General features: G+C 43.0%; 2 protein-coding genes across 3 annotated transcripts in view; both read right to left on the minus strand.

The window, feature by feature from the left end:
- Window positions 1-433: 433 nt before the first annotated feature.
- On the minus strand, window positions 434-8,765 carry pgm2 (phosphoglucomutase 2). Its single transcript, XM_076030390.1, has 13 exons — window positions 8,603-8,765; window positions 7,158-7,325; window positions 6,700-6,891; window positions 5,006-5,089; window positions 4,685-4,878; window positions 4,383-4,572; window positions 4,167-4,264; window positions 3,787-3,967; window positions 3,413-3,506; window positions 2,589-2,718; window positions 2,299-2,491; window positions 1,676-1,809; window positions 434-891 (listed from the first exon to the last, which is right to left on the minus strand). The coding sequence occupies exons 1-13, from the start codon at window positions 8,675-8,677 to the stop codon at window positions 789-791; spliced, it is 1,836 nt and encodes a 611-aa protein (XP_075886505.1). The 5' UTR covers window positions 8,678-8,765; the 3' UTR covers window positions 434-788.
- Window positions 8,766-9,161: 396 nt separating this feature from the next.
- Window positions 9,162-12,668, minus strand: part of zcchc7 (zinc finger, CCHC domain containing 7) — a 43,233-nt gene continuing 39,726 nt past the window's right edge. For both annotated transcript variants that reach the window (XM_076030387.1, XM_076030389.1), the window contains exons 8-10: window positions 11,302-11,403; window positions 10,679-10,796; window positions 9,162-10,384 (exon numbers count right to left, since the gene is read on the minus strand). In XM_076030387.1, the coding sequence (XP_075886502.1) occupies window positions 9,804-10,384; window positions 10,679-10,796; window positions 11,302-11,403 (801 nt within the window). In that variant the 3' untranslated portion in view covers window positions 9,162-9,803. The remainder of the gene's footprint in view (window positions 10,385-10,678; window positions 10,797-11,301; window positions 11,404-12,668) is intronic.

Raw genomic sequence — 12,668 nt, forward strand, 5'->3', positions numbered from 1 at the left:
AAGGATGCTGGGACGAATTTCGGTTTGGCGGCATCACAGACCGAATGGAACAAAGATTTAAAAAAGAGAGAGAGAAAAAGAAAAGAAATCGCCACACGGTGGTGCTCCAAACTAACAAAAGAAAAAGATTTTTTTTTTGCCCACGATGTCAAGACTTAAAAATATTAACCTTTTTCTTTATTCATTTTTGTACCTTTAAATTAAACCAAGACATAGGCATTTACAATTTTTTCCCCCCTGAAAGTTACAGTTGGTTTATATTTCCATTTAAAGGTCTCATTCAAAAAAAATCTTTCTCCATTGGTAGTCTTTCTGTTGTTGCTGTGGAATGCATGACTGACGCAATACGGGTCAGGTTATCTGTGAAGGTTAAATATGGCGAACAAGAACACACGATCAGTAAAATAATAGTTTTCTGGTGGTCAAAAAAGGAAATAATAATGAACATGAAGTCAGCTGAACCCTGTATCTGATCAAGAATCCCTTCTGGAATAATTATAAAGGAAACTTCACCCATGATCAACCCTTGTTATGTATCGATTATCCTAATTGTTTTAAAATTTAATTTTGACATTTAAAAGGCTTGTGGTGTTAAGCCCAAGATAGGTGGAGAGTCTCTGGGTGCAGACAAAAAAGAAGGGACATTGAACACATTTTATTTTGTTTTCCCTTCATCATGATGTTGAAAATTGGTGAAGTTTCTCTTTAAGATATCATGTAGAAAAAAAAAAACAGGTCACAAATGTTTGCCATCAGCGGCTGTAGGTGCAATTGATTGACCATCACTGCTAGTCTGCCTTGAGCTGCAACTTATTCTTCTCAGGCTCGAAGAAGTTTTCAATGATGGCATCGACCAGTTCATCCACTTCCTTCTTCAGCTGAGTCACATCACTGTGTCAAAGTCAAAGAGACAGGGAGAAAAAAAAAACACTTCAAGATATGATCGCCCTAATAGGTCTGAAGGTTCTCGGTCACCCATGTCATTGTAGTACATGAAGATTAAGTCAAGGCAACGGAACTGGTTTTAGTATCTTATAGACAATTCGACTGTTAACTTAATCTTCGAGCGCTATTGCTAGATTTAAACAAAAAAAAAGAGGCAACTAAAAGAAAAGGAATGAATGAAACTCTGTTAATCATAGACAATATTTTCATTCAATGTTTAGGATATGCTTTGAATTCATCACATCGTTCACATCAAAATTATACATCTTCACTTTTTGTCTGAAAAAAAAAACAGAGAACTCCACAGTGCCTGGTTTTAGAGATGACGGATGCTTCTGACATGCTAATGGAGAAAATAAAATAAAAAAACTGCACAATGTGGTGGGCTAACAGGAGGCAAAAGGGGTTGGTTTGTGTGCATTATTATGTAACGTTTTTGTAAAATTCCAATTTATTTCTTATGTAACATTTTACTGTTGTTGATTATGCTAGGTGTGTGCTAGGTGTGAGACCGAATGATCACGACGATGATTCCTATTTGAGTGCCCATACAAGCAGTCATTGTATGGAGGCTGTTTTGTGAGGAAGTAGATCTTAATGTGCGGTTTTATTTTTAGCTTCATGACAACATTAAAGTGATTTGATTTTAAAAACCCAGAAAGACGATAAAGGTTAATTGTGTGCCGCAAATGATTTCTTTTTTAAAGCCTCTTTCTCTCCATTGACTCACCTGTTTCCTGGAGCAGCACATAGTTCAGTGTAGTATTTTATCTTTGGCTCTGTGCCACTGGTCCTCATGGTGGCCAGGCCCCCATTGGAGAAGGTGAACGTGATCATCTGACTTGAACGGGAAGTTGGAAGAACCTGGGGCAACATAGGAGAATTATAATAAAAATCCTCCCAAAAACTTAGACATGGTATTATTTATTTATATATATATTCATTTCACTTAAATTGTTTAATTAATATAAACACCAACATATGAAATGTACACTTGACAAATCTTTCTTTTTAATTGAAATCAAAGACATATGATACTTCGAGACACAGTCGGGACGGACAAACAAGTCGTTTTCTTTAAATAGATAGATTAAATTAGATTAAATAAATTTAAAAAGATCTTGCGATCTTCGCGTGAACCGATCGAGCTGCCGCGCTCGACGCCGCCGGCAGCTCGGAAACGCCTTTGGTGTGAGAGGGTACGGAGCGGTTTCAACGCAGCTCCGCCCACACACCCGCCGCAGATGCTTTTGGTGTAAATTGGGGGTTAAAGCTCAGATGCTGTCGTCACTCCCACAGAGTTTGCTGCAGTGAGTGACGGCGCTCTTTCTGTCCCCGTGAGTGAAAACCTACTGCCTTGTTATCGGGCTGGTTGCTGTCATAGCCAGTGGTCAGGTCTCGTATGGCTGAGATAGAGAAGCGGCCGCACTCTTTGGGGTACGTGTCCTTCTCGCCGTTGTAGTTGCGCAGGCGCTCGAACAGGCCGCGGACGACGTTCTGGTCGTGGCAGATGAAGTAGGAGTTCTTGCTGATGTGGTAGCCGTATCTGGTGGAGAGGTGGAAAAGACGGAAAAAAACAGAGTCATTCTGGGTTTCGGTTCCAGTTTATCCACAGGTGAGTGTGCTGCGTGTGCAAGTCTCACTCTTCAAAGATGGCAGTGAGTTGTTGAGAAAGGCTCGTCTGCTTGGTAGCCAGATAGGAAATCATCTCTCCTGCGATGGCTGCAGCGCTCACACCGTCCTTGTCCAGAACAAAAGGACTACACATGTACCCTGCAACACACACACACACACACACACACACACACACACACACGTGAATGCAGTAACTTACATTTTTCACAGTTATTACAAAGCCATGTGATTACAATTACCACATCACATTATACAGGAATGTAGGTGTGAAAGTCAGCAGTGCGGACCCTTGTAAACTGTTTATTGAGGGCATTTTAAAACACTTAGAACTTAGTACTACATTAAAAAAAAAAGTATGTAGAAGAAAAAAAGCTTAACAAGTAATAAAATTAACTATCTCAATAGTAAATATTAATAAATCTTAATGAAGGCTGTGATATCTGTGACACATTACAGTTTTCATCTTTGAATGTTTGGGTCAAGCACAGCTTCAAACCCACAGAGGATCAAAATGTGTTTCCATTAACACCTCTGTACTTTAATATCAAGGAAAAAAATCCCCCTGGTCTGAAATTCAGTTTACATCCTGTGAGTTTCATTTAGATCCAAAAAGGATACATTTTGTTTTATTTGGCCTCGAGCTCAGTATTCAACTCTCATGTGGGTGTGATTAACTATGGTAACTAACCCTCCAACTCATCTTGTGACACGGCAAACTTCATTATGTGAGTAGATTTTGTTAATATGGTGCAACAAAGAATTAATTTGGAGCAAAGTCCCTTAATTGTGGAGCCTGAGGGTAAAGTGTGTGTGCGTATGTGTGTGTGTGTACCTATGGCCTCCTCAAAGGCAAACAGGACAGTGTTTCCCTGGTCCAAAAGGGTCTTGGTTCGATTCCCAAGCCACTTGAATCCTGTTAGTGTTTCCTATGCAAACGCAGTAGGGAAGAAAATGTTTTTCTTGTAAATGTTTCAAATTGAAAAAACAAAACAAAACCTGAAACAAGTTTCTTGACAATCACGGCAAGCATTTTTTCCTTACTATTAGGAAACTCTGGAATGTTTTGACGATTTGACAAAACATCTGAAGATTCAGAAATATCTGAAGAAACCCTGATAAAAAAAATCTGTATATGAATTACCGTATTAGTTAAGTTCTCGCCTCTCTCTTTCCCTTTTGTTGATGCTTGACAAGGGAGTGTTTTACCTCGAAGTGGAAACCTTCCTTGAGAGCGATGGCACGCAGTATCTTGGAGGAGACGGTGCTTGACAGCATGTAGAGGCTTTTCACAGCAGCAGAGTCAGAGTTTTGCTGTTTCCAGCAGTGAAACATCCACCAGCCGAGCAACGCTCCCAACTCGTTCCCAGTGAACACTCGCCACTGACTGCTGACCGAGAAGAGAGACGGAGGGAGAGGTTACCCATGCGCAACCGGAGCAAAAGGTTAAAAAATAAATAAAAAGGTGATTAAAGCGTTTAGAGCATCACAGTTTACATGCAGAGAAAATGTAAGGTGGGTATTGGTTAGATCATTTAGAAAGTTTTGGAGATAACGGATTATGAAAATGTGTCCAAAAAGGGACGAACCTCTGCTGCCTCTCGGCGATGGCGAGTCGATCAGCGTCGGGGTCATTGGCCAGCACAAAAGCGGCTCCCTCCCTCTCTGCAAGCGCAAACGATAAAGTCTGCACGAAAACACACACACACATGAACACAAAGACAGACACAAACTTATTAAAAAAACAAAAACAAAAAAAGGAGCATGTGACCCGACCGCATTTGATGCAACTGTTTGGAGCCTACCAGGACGCCCTTCCCCTCCTCAGGATTGGGATATTTGACTGTGGGGAATTCGGGATCGGGGTCTTTCTGCTCTTCTACAGCGTACGGAGGCTGCAGGTCAAAGGCCTTGAACGCTGCCTGGACGAACGTGTGGCCGACGCCATGCACGGACGTATGCACAATTTTCACCCCTGAGCTCTTATTTATGTCTCTGCAAATAAACAAAAAACAACCAGCTGAGTGAGTACTGTATATGGTTGGTGTGTATGTGCATTGAAGGCATTTTGATTGATTTGTTGTTGTTTTCTTAATCTGTGAGCCACCTGTGATGACAGTGTTTCTGGATGGCTCTGAAGTATTCTGTGTGGATGTCCTCATAAGGATCTTTCAGCAAGGGGCTCTTCAGCGCTCCCGGCGTGTCCCAAGACTCAGGCCAGGGCTCCAGGTTCTCCTCTATCGCCTTGGTGATTCCTTTGTCGTGAGGAGACACAATCTGGGCTCCGTTGTCCCAGTACACCTGAGCGAGGCAGTGGGAAAATATTTCTCTGTTCACTCACCGTCCTTGAAGCATTCAAATATAATGGATTGTATTGACATAATGTTTAAGGTTTTAAAGGCAAAAAAAGTACGAAAGAAGGTGTCACCTTGTAGCCGTTGTCCTGTTTGGGGTTGTGGGAGGCAGTGACCATGATTCCGGCGCACAGTCCCAGGTGAGAAACCGTGAAAGGCTGCAGGGTCGGAATCACATATTTAACATCATGCATCATAGCGTATTGTGTTATTATATTGGTAATATTACATTATTATTGGAATTATTATGTTGAGTCGAAAGTATATATTTAGTCCTTTGATCATTATTTGTTAATCATGACCAGTGCCCAGGGATTGCTCAAAACCTTGTGAGTAAAGACTGTGTGACTCCTTCAGTCTGATAAACAGTGACTCTGGATGACCAGAGAGTGGACAAACACAACAACTATCAAACCTTTATTTCATCAGGCAGGTTATTGAGAACAAAGTCTTATTTACAATAACTGCCTTTGCAATCCTCATAAAGTTAATGACCCATCCAGTCATAGGGATGGGAACTTATGACCTCAGGCTTTTCTTGAAGGAAATGGTTTCAGCAGGTCATACTGGAAGTGAGGATGGACCATTTGGCTCCCGGCCAAATAAGGACTTGTTTCCTGCCTCAGATATGAGCCTAAAATGGGGAACAAAGGCTACAACCAAATCCAATGAGGCTGGGAAATAGAGACCGGACAGCCAATCCAGGGATGACACTTGAGAAGACACTTTACATCAGTAGTTAGCCTTTGTTCTTGGTATTTAAGGACTTTCTTAGGAGAGAAGTGTCGGTCTGACTCCGGCGACGGCCAGGACTCGACTCCAGAGATCTCTGCACCAGATCTCTGGCTCTTCTTCCTTTTACTAAAACTGATGAAGATTTTACTTGTCTCCTATTCTGTGCATTAAACGAACACGCGGTGTGGTAGCACGACACTAGATAAAGGAGCCAAACCAACAGGTAGAAGATGCAATAACATCATCAGAGGGTAACTCTCTTTAGCTGAACATGGAAATAAAGAGAGGCCCATTTCCTTCATTTGACCCTTTTCTGTTGGTGCTTCTTCTTGAATCAGATTAACGGCTAAACTATGCAGCATGTTTGACTTGAAGTGTCCTGGAGAAGGTCAACTTCTGCCCAAATGTTGATTGTGGGTCAGGCAGGCTAAAACTGACTAAATGAAAACCATGACAACTAAATTAAGCAATTTTAGCTGTCATGTGATGGTGCAAGAGGTCAACGCTGATCATTCCCAGTTTCAAACTGAAATTATGACTGAAATGTGAGTTGTCCCATGTTTGAAAATGTGCGTTGTAGTAATTGTTTTTTACATTTGACAAAAAAAAAAAAAAGCAGAAGTAGCAGGTTTCCAATACTTCATGTCAAAACTAAAATATTTCTGTTTGCAGTTAATACGCTTGGCATGCTTGTGCCAGTGGCCATTTAGGCCTTTGCACATTTCTAAGCCAGCATAACTGAGGGAATCATATGGCTGTTGTGTAACCAGTAGTACATTAAACCAAGTGTGCTTTGGGGATGGAATTTGCCCTGTAGCTTCTGTCCCGCTGTCAATGGCTCCCTAAACAAACTTGAAAGCCGACAGACTGGTCCAATTCATGATTATAAATTTACAGTTAAAAAGCCTAACGGGTGTTCAAAACAGAGCTGCTCATCACACAGTGCATTTGTTTTGGGGTATGCTATTTTCACAGACCGACAGCTCTATATAAGAAGGGAAGAAGAAAAGTAAGTTGGCGTTCATGTGATTACCACAAAAGGTGTCGGGGTGATGTTGGAGAAGAGGTGGACAGGAACGCCCCGGCTGATGAAGACGGCTGCAGCCAGGCTGGCAAAGCGTTTGCTGCTGCCCCCGCTGGCGGGATGGGCCCTGGCATCGTAGCCAATCACCACGCCTCGCTCCTTAAGGTTCGCAAAACTCTCCTCCAGATAGCGGCAGAAACCCTTTCAAGGCAAACAGATGGCGCAAAAATAAGTGCAGTGTTACATAAAATCATTTTTTTTTCTTTTTGGTGAAAACATAAAACATGAATGTAAGTGAAGTGGTGTGCAATGTCCCTGTGCAGGGAATCTTAAATTGATGGCATGTGAGCTATGTCGTGAGTGAGCGTGAGAGTCTGGACTGCTCCCAGTCCCAGAGAACAGGAGCCAGTTCTATACGTCTCTGCATGTGTGCGACTTGACGGTCAGCACTTTAGCCATTAACCAACCTGTGTTGTCTGGATGATGGTGAGGTCATTCATGCAGGCGACGCCTGCACCCATGGCAGCTCTCAGGCCTGCTGTGCCAAACTCCATCCTGGAGGAGAAGCATTTCTTAAGAGCCTCAACATTTCCTTCTTTTACCAGCTCCTGCACCGTTGATATCGTCTTGGGGTTCTTAGAACAGAAGAAAGAAATGCACAGTTAGGTTGGGGCAGCTGAGGTCATTTTAAATCAAGTGTCAGAAACGTAATTCTAAAAGTTTCTATGATTCAACCTTGTAGTTTTTAAGATCTGTGAATCTGACAATAGTGGGTGTATCATGACAAGAATTAGCCAGGGTATTGACTACTATTAGGACTGCTACTGATTACAGCATGTGGTTCCAAGTGCTTCCAATGTAAATTAGCCATGAGCCTCTGACTAACAATTATTGCACGGCAGCACTAATGAGCAAGGTCAGCTTTTCCAATGTGACCTGATTGGTGACATCCAATGCCTTTTTAAGTCCATGAATAGATCTTGTTGTGCTGGTCAGGTGGTCAGACACATGTTAAAGGCTCATTCCATGAAAACCGTTAAGTTTGATTCCTTGACATTCAAAGGCAAAAAGGGGCCAATATCCATAAAATTGGTGGCCACAGATGGATTTCTATGTGAAAATCAATTTTATTTGATTTTGTTTTGAGCTAAAAGTGGTGTTCGCTTTGACAGGCGGGGGTCTTGCATCAACTTTGGTTAATTTCAAAGCCTTCGCAATCTGTGACGGGATGGAAATTGTTTAAACAGTTTTAGACGTTGGAATTGACCTTGAAATATAGATAAGACAATATAAGCTTTATTGTCTGTCCCAAAAGGTGACAGAAATTCTTCTTGTTTTAAAGCAACTGTAACATATTCTTTGCTATATTAAACTTAGAAAAACATAATTTAACACACAACAACCACAGCAGCAGCAGCAACAAGAACACAGAGGCACTAAACATATCCTCCTTTTTCTTAAAATCCTGAATTCAAATGACGTGATGGTGTAATCGGGAGTAGCATGATTATTTTACGTGCCAGTTTACACATCAGTACTCACATATTTCGACACACACACACACACACACACACACACACACACACACACACACACACACACACACACACACACACACACACACACACACACCATCTACGGGGATTTACTCGGTTTAATTACATCGCAACTATCTGACGTGGCGTTAAAATTAAACATTCTCGAAAGTCGTCAAGTGACACCGGGAACTAGTATAAAGTCCACATTTTTACACGGCCTCCCTTACTACTTCTTATCAAATACTCATAAATAAAATTGGTGGTTTGTTGGACATATGTATGGCTTAAAAACAGAAGAGACACTTCTGCAATCGTGTTTCCGGTGACAGCGTGATTAGAGAAGCTAGCTCACTACCGCGGCATCATCAGCTCACCTTGTCGAACTGCAGCCACAGCCGGACGGCTTCGTCCAGCTTGGTATCCCCAGTGGCGCACAGATGCTTTTCCATTCTTTGACCGAACTCGAGTCAACTCTCTGCTAACTACAGCAGCTCTATTCATTCGGGGGACACCGGAAGCTTCTGTGACAGTGCGTCACGCTATTGGTCCTCCCTCCAGTAACTCCGTTGCCTCCCTGGCGCAACGGAAAAAACAGCTTCTTTGCTTTAGCGCCCTCGCCTGGCTGCAGGGAGGACAGACCCGCTTTTATGTGGCAAGCGCATCCATCAATAAATCTGTTAAATCTGTTCAACTTTTTGTTTAAGAGCATTGCAGCATTTCTGTAGTTTTGAATGATGAGCTTTTATTGAGCCCCCCCCCCCCCCTAATTAGATAAAATATACTTTTTCCAGTTCTGGAAAAAGAAAACGAAATTCGAGAACACAAGATGTAAAGGTTGCTTAATAATTCCTTGCTAACTTTTATGATTCAGTAAAAAGATGGTCTGAAGAAAAAGAGTGTGTGAGTCCGCATAAACCTTTGCAACTACAGCAATCCTGAGAGCACGTTTTCTTTTTAATGACAAATCATATTTCTTTGCATATTTGAGCATCACTTGGCTTTTTATTTCATTTATGGTTTAAAAAAAAGAGTGTGAAGAGCCTAAATGTAAGCAAAGGACCACAAAACCGCTTATTTAATTTATGATTTTCATAAATTACTCAAAGGATCATGGATCAGAAAAGAGTTACAGAATAATCCAGTGTGAACACGTCTTCTCTTCCTGAATTACAGAAGTGAAGTCAAATAGAGCAAATTGAAGATTCATTCATTCCAACTGTTTAGCTAAAAAGCATTTATACTGTATAACGGAATGTTCTCACATTGTCTGTTAATGTATTATGATATCAAATGAGACCGCGTCCAAATAAATTTCACAGAAGATGTTGGGACACCAATTCTGTAATACCGTTAATAACCGATAGATTCCTTAGAGATCAGAGTGATCCAGTCAGGCAAATAAATGTAAAAGAAAAGAAGTATCGGTGCTGGATACTTCATGTCGGTTCAATTTAAGGCCCGCAGGAGTAGCAGTTAGGAAATTGTTTGATGATGGGTTGCCAGGAAAGATTCTTGCAATCCTGCAACGAAGAGCAAGTGTGAACACACAAGTTAAGTTAAGTTGGTGAGTTGGTGCTATCTCCTCCTGCCTCGTCTCTGTTTGATCGTAAACAGGTTTTCATCTGTTGGATACATTGGAGATTGAAGTCTTTTCTCAGCAATCTTCATCTTTTGCAATTTCTTCTTTTGTTTCTTCTTCTCTTGCTTAGAATCGGGGTTTGGCGTCCGGTCCCTCCAGCCGGGAGAGTCCCGTTTCGTGCGGCCGTCTGACGGAGCGGAAGCAACTCTGTTCGGTTTCTTCATCTTCGTCTTTTTCCTCTTCTTCATCTCCCCGGTTTCTCCCTTGAAGCGTCCTCTCGGAAGGTCGCCTCCTTCATCCAGGAGGAGTTTCACTGGTACCTTCCTCGAGGGGGGCACTGGTCTCTTGGGTTTCCATGCTTTGCTGCTGCCCGTGCCTTCGTGCTTGTTTTTATTTGAGGCCCCGTATTCACGATTGCTGTTGAAAAAGATGTGACTGCGGCCGTGTTTGTGGCTGTCGGGTGTGTGGCGAGGTGGGTGGTTGTTGGCGTGATGGCCGACTTTCTGCTTCTTCCTCGGTGGTTCTGCAGTGACGGGCGTCTGAGCGCTGCTGGGGAAAATTCCGTTCCTCTTTAGCTCTGGAAAACGTGGAAGCAAGACAGGATTTAATTAGATATGTGATTTTTTTTTCTCTCCAACACAAGAAGATTCACCATGCAGATAAAAAACAATTTGTCATTGTAAGAATGTATTACACTGGAATGAAGGTCATACGCATCAGGAGATGCAGGAGTCAAATGTCTGAAATATCTTTATGTAAAGGACGTTAATGTTCCCTTGTGTCTGTTGACAGACAGACAGACTCGAATACAATGGCAGAAGTGACAACAAGGAGTTGGTTGGAGTTTTTTTTTTTTTTTCGTGTGACACACCTTTAACTTTCATCTTTAATCTGTGTTTTCTGCGGTTAATGTCTTCCATATTGTCGTAGTGGTTGATGAGCAGCGTGGAGGGATACGTTCCGTTAAACATCCTATGTTTTGTACACTCCTGAGGGGGGGGGAAACACAAGAACACGATGAAGTGAGTGAAATCAGCACTGAAACCGAAAGTGGACAAGAATTTAGAATCTAGCTTCTTTAGATTAAAATGATTCATTTCAATAGAACCAAAATACTACATCTGAAAACAAAACCTAAAGATTTGTGAGAATAATAAGAGGATAAATATATTATTTTTAATTCAAAACCATGACTGTACAACGTGCCTGCATATCGTAATGTATGCATAACCTACAAATTATTCCCTTCTACACATATCTTGCAGTGTAAAGCGAAGAAAATATATAGGTTTAGGTCTGAGGTTTAATCCAAGAAACAGACACAAATAAAAATCACTTTCATTACAAACCTCTTGAGGATTCTGAGGCTTGAGGTACAATAATTACCCTGAGCTTTCTTTTGCAGTAGAGACATACAGAGTGTTTCAGAGTTAAGACAGTTACACAGCTACCAGACAGAGTGTAATGAGACACCAGGCGGGGAGAGGGACTCACGTGGCCGTAGTGGCCTTTCTTGGAGCAGTTGTAGCAGTGGACGGTGGGCCAAGTCTGTTTCTGCTTCTCTTCCTGCTGCTTCACGGGAACGCCCGTTCTAGTCTGAGCACAGACACACAACACCAAAACGCTTATTGTCAGACGTGCATTTTCAAATGACATAATGGCATTATGGCATCTGCATACATACAAAATGGTTTAAGTCACATTCTCCCCCTCCTGGCCTGCTGTCATTCCAACGCTCTCCATTGATACCAGCGGCTGCATATTGTACACTGAGTGTATGGCCGCTGATAGACGACGCTGATTAGCCGGCCTATAGTTAGAGGCCTGTAATGACCCCAGTGTGATAAGTAACTGTGTGTGTGTGTGTGTGTGTGTGTGTGTGTGTGTGTGTGTGTGTGTGTGTGGCGTGCGAGTGTGTGTTTGGACATGGGGTCTCGTCCCCTGTGGGCCGGCGTTCTGAAAGCCTTCCATGCTCCAACGCTCACGGCAAATATACTCTGATAGAGAGAGAGGGAGAGCGAGGGAGAAAGGTGGGGGAGTGAGAGAGTGAGAGAGAGGGAGAGAGGTGGGGGAGAGAGAGAAAGAGAGAGTGAGAGATGGAGAAACAGAGAGAGAGAGAGGGAGAAAGCCAGAGTGAGAGAGAGAAGAGTGAGAGAGAGGGAGAGGCAGAGAAAGGGACAGAGAGAGAGACACAGGCACAGTGCATTTACTGCTAATGTTTTACACACACACACACACACACACACACACACACACACACACACACTCCTTCCTCACTCAGCTCTGATTTGGAGATTACAAATGATTTGTGCCCCGGCGTCATTTCCTAAACATAGCTTAGCTCACTCACCCCCTGCCCTCCACCACCTCCACCACCTCCACCGCTTTCTCCTCTCCCCTCTCTCGGCGTAGCCCCCACCTCCGCGCCTCCAACCCAGCCCTTTCCCTCTCCCTCTCTCTTTTCCGCTTGAGTAGTTTTGCGGCAGAAAGGATGAATGCTATTAGAGCGTTGTGTCATTATCGGGTCAGGCCGGCCGGGCCCATCTCCATCACAAAGGCCAGGAGATCACAGACCACTTGCAAGCGGGTGCGCACACACGCACACACACACGCACACACACACACACACACACACGCACGGGCCCTAAGGAGATCACAGTCCCAGTCTGGAACCCCCACCACCGCCCCGCCCTCGACCTCCACCCTGCCTGCCCCTCTTCCCATTCATCTATCATGTAAATTGGCTGTAGGACTGCCTCTGTCTCTGCTTCCCTGACCTTGGGCTTGTGTTATCTCCACATACTCTGATCCTGCACACACGCACGGACGCACGCACGCACAATGAATGAAAGCCGACAGAG

Source organism: Nelusetta ayraudi, unplaced genomic scaffold, assembly GCF_046127955.1.
Source record: "Nelusetta ayraudi isolate G7.1 ecotype Tasmania unplaced genomic scaffold, CSIRO-AGI_Nayr_v1 ptg000004l, whole genome shotgun sequence".
NCBI lineage: Eukaryota > Metazoa > Chordata > Actinopteri > Tetraodontiformes > Monacanthidae > Nelusetta > Nelusetta ayraudi.

What these genes read in the sequence shown, in the direction of transcription:
- pgm2 (XM_076030390.1), bottom strand. Translation starts at nt 8,677, where the DNA reads ATGGAAAAGCATCTGTGCGCCACTGGGGATACCAAGCTGGACGAAGCC. An exon ending in TGTGGCTGCAGTTCGACAAG is followed by an intron (nt 7,326 to 8,602) that starts GTGAGCTGATGA and finishes TTCTGTTCTAAG; the next exon opens with AACCCCAAGACGATATCAAC. An exon ending in TGTGCTGCTCCAGGAAACAG is followed by an intron (nt 892 to 1,675) that starts GTGAGTCAATGG and finishes ACTTTGACACAG; the next exon opens with TGATGTGACTCAGCTGAAGA.